This window comes from Hyperoodon ampullatus (genome assembly GCF_949752795.1).
Source record: "Hyperoodon ampullatus genome assembly, chromosome: 4".
Taxonomy (NCBI): Eukaryota; Metazoa; Chordata; class Mammalia; order Artiodactyla; family Ziphiidae; genus Hyperoodon; species Hyperoodon ampullatus.
In genome coordinates, this window is record NC_136917.1 from 34,925,224 (window position 1) to 34,942,708 (window position 17,485).

General features: G+C 57.6%; 2 protein-coding genes across 2 annotated transcripts; both read right to left on the reverse strand.

Annotated features, from left to right (window-relative positions):
- Positions 1–1,586: 1,586 nt before the first annotated feature.
- BEST2 (bestrophin 2) lies at positions 1,587–5,998 on the reverse strand (the record flags this gene model as incomplete). Its single annotated transcript, XM_079702406.1, has 9 exons — positions 1,587–2,325; positions 3,009–3,163; positions 3,361–3,441; positions 3,529–3,681; positions 3,862–3,939; positions 4,275–4,429; positions 4,518–4,751; positions 5,603–5,697; positions 5,847–5,998. The coding sequence occupies 9 exons, from the start codon at positions 5,996–5,998 to the stop codon at positions 1,902–1,904; spliced, it is 1,527 nt and encodes a 508-aa protein (XP_079558532.1). The 3' UTR covers positions 1,587–1,901.
- Positions 5,999–9,936: 3,938 nt separating this feature from the next.
- GET3 (guided entry of tail-anchored proteins factor 3, ATPase) lies at positions 9,937–16,092 on the reverse strand (the record flags this gene model as incomplete). The annotated part of the gene is made up of 7 exons (XM_079702422.1): positions 9,937–10,269; positions 10,689–10,886; positions 10,978–11,085; positions 11,835–11,985; positions 12,078–12,226; positions 14,967–15,114; positions 15,932–16,092. 7 exons carry the CDS (start codon positions 16,090–16,092, stop codon positions 10,138–10,140), a joined length of 1,047 nt encoding a protein of 348 aa, XP_079558548.1. The 3' UTR covers positions 9,937–10,137.
- Between the last annotated feature and the right edge of the window lie 1,393 nt (positions 16,093–17,485).

The following is a 17,485-nucleotide window of genomic DNA, read 5'->3' on the forward strand; positions in this document are numbered from 1 at the left end:
GAAAAATAAAGCAGACAAAAGTCATGGGGATGCAGGACGTGGATTTGGGAGGTGGTGATTTTTTGTGTGTGTGTGGTACACGGGCCTCTCACTGTTGTGGCCTCTCCCGTTGTGGAGCACAGGCTCCGGATGCGCAGGCTCAGCGGCCATGGCTCACGGGCCCAGCCACTCCGCGGCATGTGGGATCTTCCTGGACCAGGGCACGAACCCGTGTCCCCTGCATCGGCAGGCGGACTCTCAACCACTGCGCCACCAGGGAAGCCCAGGTGGTGATTTTTAATAAAAGGCCAGGAAAGGAGGCCTCACCAAGGAAGTGACATAATTTAAGCAGAGACCTGCACGAGGTAAGGGAGGGACCATGTAGGTATCTGGGGAAGAGTGATCCAGGCAGAGGGAATAGCACGTGTAAAGGCTCTGGGACGAGACCTTGCTCGGTGGGTTAGAGGAACAGTGAGGAGGCCAGTGTGGCTGGAGTGGAGTGAGTGAGGGGAAGAGTGGAGGGAGTCAAGACCAGGGAGACTGTCCAGGGCCTTGTGGGGTGTGTGGAGTACTTTAGCTTTCATTCTAAGTGAAGTGGGAGCCACAGAGTGTTCTAAGCAAAGGAGCAACATGACCTGATTCAAGTTTTCACAGGCTCCCTTTGGCTCCTGTGGGAGGAACAGGCTGCGGGGGTGTTAGGGCCAGAGCTGAGAGACCAGGTCACTAGTCCAGGTGGGTGGTTGGGTGATGGTGAGGGCTCTGGCCAGGGTGTGGACCCTGGAGGAATGGGAAATGGTCGGCTTCTGGATACAGTTTGAAGACTAAGCTGATGGGATTTGCTACTGGGTTGATAAGGAGAGGGGATGAAAGAAAGAGAGGAGTTGAAGGTGACTCCCAGGTTTTGTCCTCATCATCTGGAAGGACAAAGCTGACAGAGGTTGGGACAAGTGGGGAGCCGATAGGGAGCTGGTTTGGGGGCATGTTATGTTCGAGGTGCCTGTGAGATCCCCACATGCAGATGTCAAGCAGGAAGTTGGCTCTCTTGGTCTAGAGTCAGGGGAGGGATCCTGGCTGGACTTCTAAATTCGGGAGTCATCTACATACGATTGATGTAAGACCTAGAGCACTGAAGGGGTATCTGAGAGTTCAGGGGCTTGAGGCAGAGGGGTCACTTGCAGAAACATAAATCAAGGCTGGCAGGGGAATTCCCTGGAGGTCTCATGGTTAGGACTCCGCGCTTTCACTGCCTTGGGTTCAATCCCTGGTTGGGGAGCTAGGATCCTGAAAGCTGCACGGCCAAAAAAAAAAAAAAAAAGAAAAAAACGCTGGCAGGAGAAAGCTATGGTCCTTGGACCGTGGGTCCTACATTGATGAATGAGTAAAGCCCTGGGCACTAATGGGGCCATTTCAGAGAGAATTTGGGAAGAAGTGGGCAGGGCACCATCAAATAATCTGGAGGATTCCTTAAAGCTTACTTAGCATAATGCCTGGCAGGAGTTGAGTAAAAACAAACAAACAAAAAAACACTAAAAGTTTATTGAGCACCTTTTATGTACCAAACACTTTAAAGACACATTTCATTTCATCCTCACAGCTCATTGAGGTGGGCACTCATATGTCCAATTTGAGGAAAGAAGAAAGGCAAGGCACACTGATAAAAACTCTCACGCAGTGGCGAGTAGGAAGTAGAGCTGGTGGTAGGGACCGGCAGTTCAAAGATGCTGGAAGAATACCCTGCCCTCAGTGCAGTGCCTGGCCCACAGGAGGCGTTCCAAGCCTCTGTGCCAAACGTAAAGGCGGGACGCAGGCAGGTAAGAAGCGGGCAGGCAAGGGTCCACAGGCAGCTTATAAAGCCCAAACCACTGCTTGCGGGCGGTGTTGGGGCATTTTCCCTGTCCTTGGGGATCCAGGGTCCAAGGGTCTCAGGTTAGACTCTCCTCCTCCTCGCCAATGGGGCTGGGCAGCCAGGGTGGAGCCGGCCCCCGGGGCCCGGGCATTGGCACAACGGTGAAGGGCTCGGCGGGTGGCCCGGGGGCTGGCGGCTCGCGGCCGGCGTGGCGGTCAGACTCCGGCTCCGGCAGGCCTAAGTCTAGCAGCGCGTTGCTGCAACTGCACTCCAGTGCCGCGCCATCAGGGCCGCCCGCGCATGCGCAGCTGGCGGCTGTGGATTCCTCCGACACGCAGCTGTTCTTGCGGCGCAGTAAAGACAGGCGCCGGCCCAGCAGGCCTCCAGCGGCCATGCCCGCGCCCACCGGCAGGAGGCGCTGCAGGAAGTCGCCGTGTGCATCGCTCAGAGGCGCATCCACGCCGTCCTGCCGCTGGAACTGCATGTCCTCCTTGGCCAGCCTGCGGAAGAGACAATGGGTCAGCGCTGCGGCCTCTCCCTTCTTCATCAACAGAGTTGGGACCGAGGAACGCTGCTTTTCCACCCCATTGTCCCACTTATCCCAAAAGACCTTGGCCCCTCACCCGAGAGCCTGGCCTTATCCTCTGGCTCTGGCTATGCTCAAACTTAGGCCTCAAAAGGCTAAGTTGGGGCTTCCCTGGTGGCGCAATGGTTGAGAGTCCGCCTGCCGATGCAGGGGACGCGAGTTCGTGCCCGGGTCCGGGAGGATCCCACGTGCCGCGGAGCGGCTGGGCCCGTGAGCCATGGCCGCTGGGCCTGTGCGTCCGGACCCTGTGCTCCACAACGGGAGAGGCCACAACAGTGAGAGGCCCGCGTACCGCAAAAAAAAAAAAAAAAAAAAGGCCAAGTTGGGGCCCTGCCGCCTGTCCTTTGGTATCGCTTCTGGCCTGTCCAGTCCTCATTGACTGTAGCCCTTAGCCCCAGTTAGTGGCCGGGTCTCAGACCTTGACCCGAATCCCTGACCCCTGCCCCGTCCTAGTCCTCATGACTTTAGCTCTTAGCCCCGAATCTCCAGGGTGTAGCCTTTAGCCCCGACCTGGTCACCCACAGCCCCTTCAATCAGGTACACCCCGCAGTCATGAGCCCCGCCCCCAAGAGACCCCGCCCATCCCCACTGGCTCACGTGATGTCGAAGGTGGAGCCCTGGAAGGAGGGCTGCTGCAACAGGAAGGCGGTGGCCGCGGTATAGGGAGCGCGAGCCTCAGCTCTGTCCCAGTACAGGTCCTTCTCCAGCATGGCCAGGTCGTCGTACATCTCGTCCACGGCCAGCATTGACACCTGCGGGCGAGGATACGCGGGGAAGAGTGGGCATGGAAAAGCGCCGGCACCGCAGGGTGGACCCCTCTGGATGGGTAGGAGTGTGGTGACCAAACAGAGAAGGATGGATCAGGGGCAATGTCTGAGCGAGTCTTAGCAGGGGTGGGGCCAGGGCCGCTTTGGGAGCCCAGGGATGGTCTTAACCGAGAGAGTCTCACTTGGAAGTTGCGATCGATCAGAAAGTTGGTCTCAAAGTCATCGTCGTCCTCTCCGAAGGGGTTGATGAGCTGCTCAGCTACCTGAGTGGGGAAGAGGAGAGGTAGGCGGAGAACTGAAAACTCCTGCCCGCTCCACCCCTGGAGTCCTGGCCTCGGGGCCCCACCCACCTTGAGCCAGCCCGCGTAGAAGAAGAACTGCAGCAGGGTGAAGATGGGCACGCATAGGTCCAGGTCGTGGTCTTTATAGCCCTGCGCCGGGTCCAGGAACTGGCGACCGATGAGGCAGGCCAGGAAGTAGCTGTACACAGCGATGGTCACCACCTGGGGGAGGGGCAGGATGGGGTGCCAATTCAGGGTTCTCTGGGCCTTGGAGGGTCATGGAGAGACCAGAGCTAGGATCGCGAGTCACTGTGATGGGGTCTTAGCTGGCCCTCAGTTCCTCCTTGAGACCAACGCTCCAGGGCCTCTGACGCGGAATATAAAGAGGCACGGCGGGGTTACCTGGGTGTAGACAAGGGGTACGCTAATCCAGTCGTAGTGAAAGAGCATCCCACACTTGCCCCGAAACACAGTCAGCTCCTGGAGGCAGATACAGGTCATGAGGGGGCCTGAATAGTGAGCTCACACATGGGGATTAAGTGGGGGGTGTACCTGGGATGGAGGTGAGTGGTCACCTGGTGGGAGGTGGGCGTGTGCTTCTAGGGACTTCAGGGAGAGTATTTAGTGGTGAGTGTACGCCTAGGGGCACTATGCACATAGGAGCCGCCCCTAGAGATAAGTGTACACCTGGGGGCTGCTAGATAAGGGTGGTTGGGATCCACCTTGTAGGAGGTGCGTGGCAGGCACACAACCTCAGGGTGCGTGGGGTACAATTTCCCTGGCATTTTATATGAGTGACCACCTGGAGAGCCCACCTCCAGCAGCAGCTTAAGGGCGCCGTTGTTGCGAATGCGGCCCTCGCGCAGAGCCTGCGCCGCCAGGTTGGAGAACCAGACGCAAGGCACCCAGTACTTGTTGTAGGATGAGTTCAGGTTCTCGAACTTCTTACGCTCCTCGCGGGTCATAAACCCTGGAGGGGCGAGGTCGGGGGTTATTTGCCCCACCCTCAGTCTTTGCGCCGCCCCCCCACCTCGCGTTCCTTTTGGCCGGAGCCTCACCTGCTTCCACCACGTGGTCTATGGTGGGGAAGCGCTTGAAGACAGCGGTGCTGACAGAGCGCAGGATAAGCACAGCAGAGAGCCCTGCATAGCGCATAAGCGTGCGTCGGTAGAGGCGGCCGCGCTCGTCGCGCCCGTGCACTGTGCCGACCACCACGCACATGAGCGCGTCGGGCAGGGGCATGCATAGGTACTGGTTCCACCAGCGGTGCACCACCAGCGTTACGTAGAAGCCTGCAGGAGAGCCGGGAATGGGAGACTCAGTTGGGACACTAGGGCCAGGGGTTTGGGGTCCCAGGTCATGGGAAGAGGAGTGACATAGGGTCTTCATCAGGAACATGCGGTAGGCTGGATACCCAGACCATGTGGGGCCACCTGAGCTGGGAACCTGGAGATTCAGCCCTGAGGTCAGAGAGGTTTGTGCAGGCTGGATCACCCTGGCTACTTGGATGTCACCTGGGATGGGAGATTGGGATCTCGGTATAGAGGTGGAGACAAAGGGCCCACAGGCAGGTTGTCACCAAAGCCACAGGGAGCCCCGGAGCCAGGGATGTGTGAAGGGGTTGGGCATGGTGTCTAAGTCAGGGAATCTGGGGCAGGCTGGTCACCCCATCCTTGTGGGCCCAGAATGGTGGGAGGAAGGCTGAGGTCAAGTGAAGTCACTGAGGACAGAGGGCTGGGACTTGTCAGATAGATGCCCCTCAGGCTGGACTTGAAAGGATGGAGTCATGTGGGGTCCTTGGATGGGGGTCCCTGGGGCTCAGTACATGTGAGGGGAGGCACTAGTAATCCCATGCAGACACAGATGGCAGTCCCTGAGTTGACCAGGGATAAGCCTATGCATGACATGGAGTTCTCATTGGGGGCACCTCAGGGGACCCTCTGACCAGGCGACATACAAGGTCTCAGGAATTGGGCCCATACTTGGCCTAAAGGACACAGAAATGGGGATTTGTGGGGGGGGGGTGTGGCTTTGATGGGGGGGGGGCGTCTCAGAAAGGCAGGAATGGGAGTCTCCAAAAGGCATGAATGGCAATGGGTTTCTCAGGATGAAGGGAATGGGGAACTCAGGAGCGCGAACACACCGAGCACAAAAGAGACCGGGATGAGACTGGCGTACTGGTCGCAGTAAAGAACGAGCTTCTCAAAGTAGCGCTTCTGCTCTTCGGTCAGCACGAAGCTGCGAGGGAGGGGGCGCGGGATCACGGGCGAGCCCCGGTCCCCAGTTGCAGGTCTCTCTTCCCGCACCTCCTCCGGGGCCGGTCCGGAGCCCCTCCCCAGACGCCCCCACGCCGTCCGGCCCTCCCCCCTCTCCCGGGGCCGCCTCACCGATAGGCGGCACTCAGCGCCATGTAGAGCCCAAGGAAACACAGCAGCTCGCGCCACAGAAGTTTGTAGATGCTCCCGCGCCACAGCAGCAGCAGCTTCGAGAAGCCGCCGAAGCGCGCGTTCGCCACGCAAGCTGTGTACGTGACGGTCATCGCGGCGCCCGGGCCGGTCGAGCCCAAGGAGAGGGGGCTGGACCGGATCCGGGATTGGGGGCCGAGGAATGGGGGGCCGGGCCGGGCTGGAAGGCTGCGGGCGAGGGTGGAAAGGTGTGGGGACGACTCAGCTCCGCGTCACTTTCCACACCCGGCCACCTCCTCGGTACCGGCTCTGGCTCAGCTTCCCGTCCCCTCCCACCTGCTCAGTCCTGCCCTAGCCCCCGGTCCTCCTCCCCAAGGCCCCTCTGGGAGGCCACTCCCTTCCTTGGACTCCAGGTCCCAGCGTCCTGCGCCGACCTCCCCAGGCCCTCTCCGTTCATCCCCCACCCCCAAGGCCCTTGGTCCACCGAGTTAACCCGAGCTGCCCTCTCTGATCCCATACCCCTTACCTGGACGCCATCTACAGCCTCCCCCCTGCTCCCCGAGTCCCTAGCGCCTCAGTTTCTATGTTCCCGGGGCTCCAACTGACTTCCCTCCCTCAAGTCCCACTTCTGCTTTCCCTCCCCCTACTCCCCTAACCCAGTCTCGGCCCATTCTCTCCCCGGCACTTCTTTTTGAAGCCCTCCAAAGCCGGATCACCAAGCTTCCAGGCCCCAGGTCCTCCCCCATAGCCCCTCAGTCTCAGGCTGGCTCCTTCTCCTGCACAGCTGCCCCAGCCTACCCCCCTCCCACGTAATCGAACTGGCTCTGCCCCCTCCCTCTTCTGGATCCGCCTGGACCTTTCCTCTGTCCATTCCCCTCTAGCCTTCTGAGCCCTCCACACCCTACCCTGAGGACTCGGATTCTTGCCTGCAGACCGACTCGTCCTCAAGTTTCCCTATTCCCCCAGGCCTGGGTCCTTCTCACCTGGTGGCTGGTTCAGGGACACTCAGGGACAGGGAAAGGATGGGCTTCAGGGTTGGGTGGGGCTGAAGCCAGATTCTATGAGGGAGGGGGCTGGGGACTGGGCGTGCGTGGCCCCTCCCTGGCCCTCCCCCCTCAGTTGCAGCCTCAGAACTTTGAAGTCTCATCAGTTTGTTACCTGGGGCAGGGGGTGGGGAATTCACCTTGTCCTCCTTAGCTCCTTCCTGTCCCGTCACCCAGTCAGTCACTGGCAGATCCTAGAAATCTTGGACCGAGACCTGGAGGAGGGGGCAGGAACCCTGTCTTTACCAGACCCAGACATTTACACACACTGCTCAGTGAGTCTGGGTCGCTCCACACTCACCTGTAATCACACACAAAGATGCACCTAGAAACACACACCATAGACCCAGACACAAATTTAGCTTTCCTCAACACAGCCTCCCACGACCACGGTGACCCAGAAAGCAGTACGCACTGTCACAAAGACTTCCAGAGTCACCAAAGAGACAACACTTAGCTCCCCCCACCCCCATATGCAGATATAAAGCAGATGGACCCTAACCCACCAGGCTCTCAGCTCTCAGGCACCCACATAGTGCTCCAAACAGCCACCCAGGAACACAGGGGCAGGGACCCAGACACCCTGAATTCCTTCATGATCATACTATGTAATAAAGACACACACAAGGGCACACAACCAGCCAAGTGCAAACCCCAGCCCGACCCCAGAATGCCTTCACACGTGAGCCATCACACAGAGGGAGGTTTATAAGAGGCAGACATTTATTCCTGATCTCCCCTGCACAAAAACGCACCACGGCCACACACCAGATGCAGGAGCACCTGCCCTCAGCACAGCAGCACACAGTCCTGGGGTCAGAGCCGGGTCCTAGGGAGTCCCTTTGATATGCCAATGTAGCAAAGACACACTCATACAACATCGACCCCTCCCAACAGTCCCACAGACCCAGAGGGTCACATCCAGATGGAGTCAGGCCATAACCCCTCATGAAACTCACCTGCATTTATTTGTACATCAATACGTAAGACACACCCTCCCCAACACCCCCTCACTGCGGGCGGCGATGGGCAGGCAAACACACACCCTGGGTCTCAGACACTTTGGGCGTTGTCATGAACACACAAGCTTAGGGACACAAAACCTTGTCCCCACATTTGGCATGGATACAGGACAGATGTTCTCCCTTTACAGACATACCTACAAAGGGGGCACTCTAGCCTGGCACAAACAACCCTCCATCCTCACCATTGAATGCATAGCCCAGTGTGGGAGGGGCAGATGCTCAGGGTTTCAGCTCCAAGAGGGGCGCCCTGGGGTGCCCCTGAGCCTCTCAAGTCCACTCCAGCACCAGGAGTGCACATGGCTCCGCTCGACCCTGCCCCCGAAGGTCCGGCCAGCCAGGACGCTGTGTTCCTAATCTGGCAGGTGTCTGCCCAGCCCGGGGTAGTTAGGAACCAGCTCGGACTGGCTGTACTCGGACCCGTGCCTCTGCCGTCCAGCTGCTGGACAGCACATAAAAGAGGATGAGGGGTGATGCTGCTAGCTACGGGAACTGGGGAGGCGACAGACTTCAGGTTGATGGGCTCCATACCTGGCCCTATTCCCTTGGATGTATCCTCACATACTGCAGCCAGCCCTCCCCTCCACAGCCCCCATCGACCCCCGTGCTCATCTCCCCTCCCCCAGCTGTCCCCACACACTCCGCCTGCTGGACCCCTGCTGGGGCAGAGGCGGGTTGCCCGGGCTAGTTCACATGCTTACTAATTGTTACAGTGAATAGTAACAAATAGTCCTTGGCAGGTACATGCCTGGGGCCACTGTAAAGGCGTTACCTATTTCATTTCATTGTGTCCTCACAAGCAGGCAATGTGAAGTTTGTGTTCCTAATTCCCGCTATCCAGGTAGGGAAACTGAGGCTCAGAGGACGCACAGCCTGTTCATGGCACAGCTGGGATTTGAACCCAGGCAGTTTGGTTCGGAGCCTGGGGTCCTGCCATGGGCTGCACTGCCATGCTCGTTTACAAGCACCTCCTCAATGTGGACGTGCCCACATGGGCTTGTGTACACCTGACTGAATTGGGGGGACACGTCTAGGCTCGTGGTTGCATTCCCCTCACACACACACCCTGGCACGCCTAGACCCTGGGTGTGCACTGTCTGAACACCACTTCCTGACTCATGTGTGTCCTCAGTCACCCCCTTTCCCCCGCCACCCCCATCCAGCTCCAGCTCGGAACTTGCAAACGCCCAAGGTCATGCCAGTCCTGGGTCTTGGGGATGACAGTGACTGTCCAGGCAGTGGCAGAGGGAGGAGTGAAGGAGAGAAGGGGGGCTGCTTTATGCCTTTCAGGCTGGTTTGCTAACCCTTCCAGGGTCAGGTGAATTTGTGCCATGGCCCTATGAATGGCCACACTTCTGCCTCCATTTTAGGGGACTGAAGCTCAAACTGCAGGAAACAGGTGGCAGGCCACTCAGTGAGACTCTCTGGGGGCAGGACAGGACTTCAGGGTCCGTCCAGCCTGAGTCCTTTGTCATCCTGCCCCTTAATCAGCCCCCCTGTTGCAGCCCTGTGCTGGGAGGGGCTGATGCCATTCTATGTAACAGGAATTGGGGGGGGGGTGGAGACTGTTAATCCGCAGTCTGGCAGGCCCAGCCTCTGCCCAGGGTGCCCACTAATTCCCAAACCAAACAGCAGGCAGTGCTGGGCCCGCTGCCGACCTAATCCGCTCCCTACCAGCCTGGGGCTGGCCAAGGGGCCTCCCCGTTCCCACGCTCTGAACCATGAAGGAAGTGGGCAGATGGCCCTTTCTTCTACTCCAGGCTTTACAGCCCCAGAGGACACCCTTACCCATATAGAGCTAGAAAAAGGCACCCCTTTACAGAAGGACCCTCCTTCCAAAATTACCACAATAAACACACATCTCTATTAGGTCTCTGTTGTGAGAGACCTAAACATACATCTGTGCCTCTCTGGATGTGACATCTTTGTGCATTGTACAACCTTTGCAAATGTACATGGAGGTACTAGGCCCCAACCCCCCCATGTCAACATCCACAGTCGTTTAAGATCATTTTATTGAGGGAGGAGAGGCGGGGAGAGGTGTGGGGGCAGCTACAGCTCCCCCAGCCCCACCAGGGGGAAAAGACCCCCTCCCCGCCTCCCTTCCCCCAAGTGGTTCCCCTGTATTATGGGGGAACTTTGTGCAAACTCTGCCCCGGCGGGTGGCGGGTGAGTGTGAAATGGCAGCAGCTGGGGCTGGTGGTGGTGCTACTGGGCACTGGGGGGCTTGTAGGGCTCCAGGAGAAGAGCAGAGAAGGTGTTGACCTTGTCCGCCCCCCGTACCTCATGGGGCAGCAGTGGCAGCTTCACAATGTGGAAGTCTTCGTATAGGTCCTCCATCTGCGGCAGGGGTAGAGGGCAGAAGGCGGCAGTCAGGGGGCCACAGGGCAGGGACGGAAGGTGATCAACGTCAAGGGTCGGGCCAGGGGTCTCCCAGAGTCCGGGAGAGAAGATGAGCAAGGGCTTCACAGGGCCATAGGTGGGAGTGGTGCCAGTGAGGTCAGAGACCACTGGGCTGGACCTCCCACTCCCAGGGTGAGAGGTATCCAGGCCAGGCCAGCCAGTCTATGAAGGCCAGAATCAGAAGGTCTGAAGCAGTGGGTGAAGGGCAGGGGGTTGGGGCGAGGGACAGAAGGTGGGCTGGAGCAAAAGGTCAGAGAATACAGTAGAAGGTCAGCAGTGCCTTGGCTGGGCTGGGCCCGACCCCAGCTTCCAGGGTCAGAGGTATGAGGGCTGGGCGGGAGGGTGGGTGTGCGCACCTGGTCCAGGTACTTGGCCTGGATCTTGTGGCGGGCCTCACACATCTTGCAGGGCTTCTCGGGATCAGGGAAGACGAGTTGGTTGACAATGATGTTGTGCGTGTCGATCTTGCACTTGGCCAGCTCCTGGATCAGCCGCTCCGTTTCATAAAGGGACAGGAACTCAGCAATGCACACACAGATGAAGGTGGTTTGCTCCTGCAGGATCCAAGAGAGGGCAGGGAGGGGCAGATTTCAGCCCTGTCTCCTTCCCCTGAGCTTCTTGCCGCCCGCCTGAACCGCAACTCACAGGGTCCTTGAACTGCTCGCTGACGGAGCGGATGACAGGCAGCGTCTCCTCCAGCTTGGAGGCCAGCTGGTCTGCGTTCATGTCCCCGAGGCCCAGCATGTTGCACATCTGTGGGGACGATGTGAGAGGGCTCATGGTTTACCTGGGGCGCACTATACTCCCTGGGTTGGGCTCACTAGACACCCGGGGGACGACTCCTGACACCTCCCAGTGGTTAAAGGTGTGGGCCCTTGAGCAGATCGCAGGGGTCCAACCCTAGCTCTGCCATTTCTGCGGGACTGTGGCCATGTTAGCTTGACCTCCCAGAGCCTCAGTTTCCTCATGTGTAGAGCTGTTGTGCTATATGACATGTCACGTGCTTGGAACAGTATCTGGCACACAGTTAAGTGCCCCACAAATGTGACTGAGGCACAGGTCCCCGCCGGGGGACCACACACAACCAAGGAGGTGGCAGTGGTGTGCAAAAGTGTGAAGGCATCAGGCTTGTCATGTCGTGCTAATAATAACCCATGGGGGAGATTCGCATGCTCTCCATTTGACAGATAAGGCCCAGAGAGGGGAAGTGACCTGAGGTCACACAGCTGTGTCACACCAGAGTGCAAAGCATTCGAACCTGGGCCACCTGGCTCTGGGATATGTGCTTTCAAGCTCTGTCTGGGGCACTCAGCGGGTGGAGGCGGGGACACTGAGTGCTGCGGAGTAGGGGGAACAGTCCCCCCGCAGTGAAGATCCATCCCACCCACTGGGAAGCGCTGACTGACAGCGTATGTGGGAAATGCCTTTGTCACTGCACATCTAGGGGTCCGGGGGCCCACTCTGATTCAGGGGACTCCTGGATGCCCTGGGGCTCTGCCTGCCTGTGAGATGAAGGGGCTGATCTGGTTCTTGATCTGCATGAGGCGTCCTAGTCCCCGCTCGACGATGGTGGGGAAGTTGAGCAGTCTTAGCGTGTGGCCTGTGGGCGCTGTGTCGAACACCACCACCGAGAAGTTCATGCCCTTCACCAGCCTGCAGGGAGACGAGGATCAGGCCCGCTCTGCCCCCTCTTCCACCCTAGCCCCAGGCAGCGCCGGGCACCCAGAGTCCCCGCCGGGCCTGACCTCATGACCTCTGCATAGCTCATGGCCTCATCGATGCCTGGGAAGGCGCTCATGGCTTCCTGCATCATCTTCTTGCCCATGCTCAGCATGTTGTCCTCCTCAAAGAACTCGTCCGGCAGCTCCGCCACACCCAGGCTGGGGTCAATCTCCTGGGGGCCGAGAGGGTCAAGACTCAGGCTGCTGTTCCTGGAGCCTTCCCACCTGGGCACAGAGCCCGAGGGAGCCTGTGGGGCGCCCTGAGCACAGCCCTTCATCAGGTCACAGCTGGGGAGACCCCTGAGGTGCCCTGGCCCTTCCCTTAGGCGCTTAAGGTCTCGGGTGGTAGCACAGATTGTTAAAAGTCTTTCTCAAGCAGATGGAAAATCGCCAACTGTGCTCAGTGTCCCAGAGGGAAGCCAGAGTGCGTTGCAGTGCCTTCTCACGGGCTGTTCCCCGACCCGGGCCTGTGACCTCTTCCAGATCATTCCTCTAACATGAGTCTTCCCTGACCGCCCAATCTAACAGTGCAGCCCTAGCCCCCTCTGCCCTGCCTTCCTTTCTTCTTAACATCTGGCCTCTCCTCACATGGTTTACTTAGCATGATTTTCGCCTGTCTCCCTAACCAGAATGCCGGCCCCACAAGGGCAGGGGTTTTTCTGTCTTGTTCACTGCTGTGTCCCCAGTGCCTGGAAGTGTCTGGCACAGAGTAGGTCCTCAACATGGATGCAGATTCCATGAAGGAGATGACCAAGCCTGGGGTCCCTGGCCCGTCCTGCACCCATTGCCTCTCTATCTCCCGCCTGTGTCACCTCTTCTACTTGACTTCATGTTTCCTGTGGTGAAGCCCTCCACTCCCTGGCCTCAGAGGTCATTTCCCTGCAGGGAGCTTGTCCACACATCACCCCGCCACAGTCACACCCTTGATGGGTTGTTCCTAGTCACCAGGCCACTCTCTGACCCCAGCCTTCTCACTTCCTGTTATTCTAGACCTTCCTGGGCCACCTCATCCCCGCACCTCTGCCCGCTTGTTCACCGTCAGTGTCCCTCTTGGGCGGCACTCTCATCCAGCCCAGTCTCCACAAGATGCCTCTGCAAACACTCCCTTCTCCCTCTGTGGTTGGCAAAAGCCCCATCCTGGTTATTCGCAGCTCGCTGGCATGGCTACACCGAGGTGAACATCAGGGGAACACCCCAGACGAAGAACTCAACCTTGCTCCCCATTCCTGATCACAAATCTCCAACAGGCACTCGACGAGCCAGAAAATCCACTCATGGGAATGTTAACGCCACATCTTCTCCCTCCTCAAACCCCTTCTGGCCCGTGTGCCCCTCACCCTCTGCTGAGGCCTGTGCCTCGCCTGTGCCTCAGTGAGAAAGCGAAGCCACTGGCTGCCAACACCCTCATTTCCTCCCAGGAAACGCCCCAGTCCCCCCACATTCCTTCTAAGCCCCTGGTCCTGGCAGAGCCCAAGTCCTGGGTCTGTGCGCTGGAGCGAGCTCATGCCTGCCTGAGGCCCGTCCTCAGCCGGCATCCTTACTCCTTCCTGCAACATCACTTGTCCCTCCCAGTTGAAGCTTTTTTTTTTTTCCTCCGGCTGCACCGCACAGCCTGTGGGATCTTAAGTTCCCTGACCAGGGGTTGAACCTGCGCCCTTCGCAGTGAGAGCCCAGGGTCCTAACCACTGGACCACCAGGGAATTTCCTGAAGCATGCGCAGCAGCAAACATACACTAGCATCTCCTTCCTCAGAAAAGCCTTCCTTAACCCTCATTCCCTTCCCTCTCCAGGGACGGCCATGCTCATTTCTCTGCTCTCATCATGGTGATCACTGTGTCCACCTCAGCTCACCCATTCCAGGCAGGCTTCTGCCCCCATTCCCAGGGTGATCTGCTTAAAACTGAGGTGCCTGCTAGAGCCGACAACCTTTCTGCCCTAGTCCCTTTGTCCTCCTGGAGCTTAGGAGCCCACACTCTCTTGCTTTCCTCCCACCTCACCTGTGGCTCCTTCTTGGCCTCTTTCAATGGTTCTTCCTCCTCTGCTGGACCCTAAATGCTGATGTGCCCCCGGGGTTGTTTCTGGGCCTCTTTATTCTTTCACGCGCTCCTCCACTCACACAGCTTTAAATACCACCATTGGGACAATGACTCTCAAATCAACGCCAACCTCCTCTGAGCTCCAGGTTCACATAACTAAGCTGCTGTCCTGATGTCTCCACTTGGATGACCAGTGGGCACCTTGGTCTCATTGTGGCCAAATAAAATTCCTGACTTTTGGCCTCCTAAACCTGCTCCTCTCCCAGTCTTCCCCACCTCAGCTGCCCAGGGAGCCAACTAAGACATGTACTTATACTTAATTCATTTCTTTCTCTCATCCATTACAACCAAGCAGTTAAATTGCTTTAATTCCAAAATACATCCCAAATTTGACCACTTCTCACCCCTCCTCCCAATTTTGGGGTGCCATCATTCCTAGCCTGGTCACTGTCCCAGTCTCCTTGTTTCCATCCTTGACTTACAATCCAATTTCTGCATGAGAACTACAGGGAACTTTTTGGAAAACGAATTTGGCCATGACATTACTCTGCTTAAAACAAACAGCTTCCCATTAACTTGGAAACAAAGCTAAACTGATCTCAGTGGGCTGCAAGGTCCTACACCATGTGGTCCTGATCAATGTCTCCCTCCCTTCCCTTGCTCACTAAGCTCCAGTCACTCTGGCTTCCTTTCTGTTCCACAAACGTTCCTCACTCATTCCCCTGTGGGTATGTTGAAGAAGGAGTGAAAGTGGAGAGACAGAGGATGGAGAATGGGCAGGACATGGTAGCTGATGGTGGGTGTTCACAGGAAAGGCCTGAAGGTGCCTTTGCCAGAGCTGGGGCGGGGGGGCGGGGCTGAGCCCTGCTGCACTCACCATGGCGAAGAGGTTGTCATAGCCTTTGACCTTGGTAGGCACCTTGGAGAACTTCTGGTCAAATGCATCGGAGATATTGTGGGCTGGGTCAGTGGAGATGATCAGAACACTCTCCCGCCCCTTGGATAGCTGGACTGCTAAGCTGCAGCTGGGCAAGGGAAAGGCCAAAAGGTGGGAAGTGAAGGGTTAGGCTGTGCTCCTTAGGTCTGCATGGGGAGAAGAAGGGTCCCAGGAGCAGGGGACCTGGATCAGCAAGGGCCTTGAGAGAAGAGTACGGATGACTGTGGGATCAAGCCTCAATCCCTGCAGAGGGACCCTATCAGACCTCACCTACTGAGCCCTCCAGCTGGCTATATAGTGGTAAGGTTCAATTGAATGTGTCCGTCCCGCCTGATGCCTGCTTCCTTGGTGGCACAAAGTAACATGGTCCAGCTATCCAGCCAACTTGACCCTGTGTCCCCTCCCTCAACTCTAAGCTATGGGGTCCTTTGCACCTCCTGCTAAATTCGATAGTTCAGTCCACTTGTCCAGGGTAATTTGCCCCGGGGACCCCTCCCCCTCTTCCCAGCTGAATGGGTAGTCTGATCATGTGCCCTCTCTCCTGCCTTCCACTCCCACCCCCACCCCCACGTGGGCATAGAATGGCAAGGTTCACCAGACTAGGACAGGTCGCCCCGTTGCCCCTCCCCCTACTCTGGGCTCACTCTGGTACAGTCTAGCTGATTGGGACATCTAAACGCTCTCCAGGCTCCCGTGCGCTGGATCCAATGTGGTTCAGCCCTTGAACAGGCCTGTATTCAGGAGGTAGCTTCCATCTGCTCCAGATAACTTCCGAAGAGTACAACCCGGAAGGCCCCAGCCCAGCCCTCTTGCACGGCTGGTGGTGGAAGACCCGGTCCTTGGCCTCCTCTTCGCCCTGTGGTACATCCCATCCGTTTTCCCGGCCACCATCGCAGCCTCCTTACCTGCAGGTGGTCTTTCCAACACCACCCTTGCCCCCGACGAAGATCCACTTAAGGCTGCGCTGCTCGATAATGTTGCTAAGCGTGGGCTCCAGCGGCTCCACATCAGGGGCATCCTCGAACTCCTCTGCCTCAACCCCCCACCCGGCCACCCCCGCCGCCATCTTGGAAACGGCTCACGTGATCAAGCGGAGCGCACCATGCAAAGCACCTACAGGGGAAATTTCCTATCACAACACCATCAAGGCTAGAAGATTGAACTAATTTTCTCATGGCCTAACTTTCAGGAGCTAATAGAAGCTATATTTCCAACGTCTTCCCCTTCCAAGGTTCAGCTTGTCAGCCTCTTGTCTATATTTTCTTCAAAGACTCCCCCCGCCTAATTAACATATTGGTAAATCCCAGGCTACTCCCCTTTATTGATTGGCCCCTAAGTCTTGCAGCGCTCCTTTCATTGGCTACATCTTTTCTTACTTTTACCAATCACTCTCAGGTCCCGGTAGCCGGCAACCTCTCCTTAGCAACCGGCCAAACACCCGCTGCATACCTTTTTCAAGAAGTTAGATCCAAGGTCCACCCTGACCTGACTCCATAGGCTCAACTTCATGTCGATCATTCCCCCCCTATTCTCCAACCTGGGTCCCAACACCGCCTCAGGTCCGTCTCTTCTGTTATTCAATTGGCTGGGAACCACCGGTTTCCTGACGCAAACCAATCATAAACAAACCGATTCGTTGGCTGGAGACGGTCACGGGGCTGCTAGTGGATTAGAGGGAGGGCGACTCCAGTTGTGGGCGAGGTCCGCAGATCCTTGTCCAGTGAGCCTTGAGCCCCCATGCAGGACAGGACAGGGCAGGGACAACTCTTGCAACTGCGCTCCTTGTCGTAGAAGGGACCCTGTTCCCGAAAACCTCCTTCCAGTTTGCTCTCTGTCCGAGGGGAAACTCCAGTTCAGCCAATTCTCTGAAACTCTGCCCTGGGCAGGAATACAGGCTGGGTCCCAGGCCCTCAGCGGACACTCTTAGATGGAGACTCCAGCCTAGAAATATCCTCGGTTTCATTTGAGTACTCCAGCACATAAAATAATACCCTGACTTTCAAATGGGGACCCCAGCTCCTTGGAGTCAGCTGTGTCTCTATTCCCAAATAAAAGCTCCACCCCAGAGACAGGTACCCAATCCAGAGACACCCCCATTTCTATGCTGGGGGCCCAGGCTAGATATGCCCTCTAGTTAGTTCTAGTTAGGGACCCAGCTTCCGAGGTGTCAGCTGAGCACACAGCCTCAGGCGAGGTCCCATCCCTCACTGAGATTATCCCTGGTGCCAGAAGTGGATTCTAGCTGCGAAAAGCTAATACGCCCCCAAGTCCCAAGCGGGAACCTCACTCCGAGAGCCCGCTACAGCCCCAGGCGCAGACAATAGTCTCATTCCGGAAGAAACCTTCTCTGCGTAACGTCTGCGGGAGTCTAGCAGGGCTATAACGATCCGCGGGGCGGGGGCGGGGCGGGGCGTCTGCCCCCCGGCGCGTAGCGTCAAACCTTGCTCCTCATTCACCCC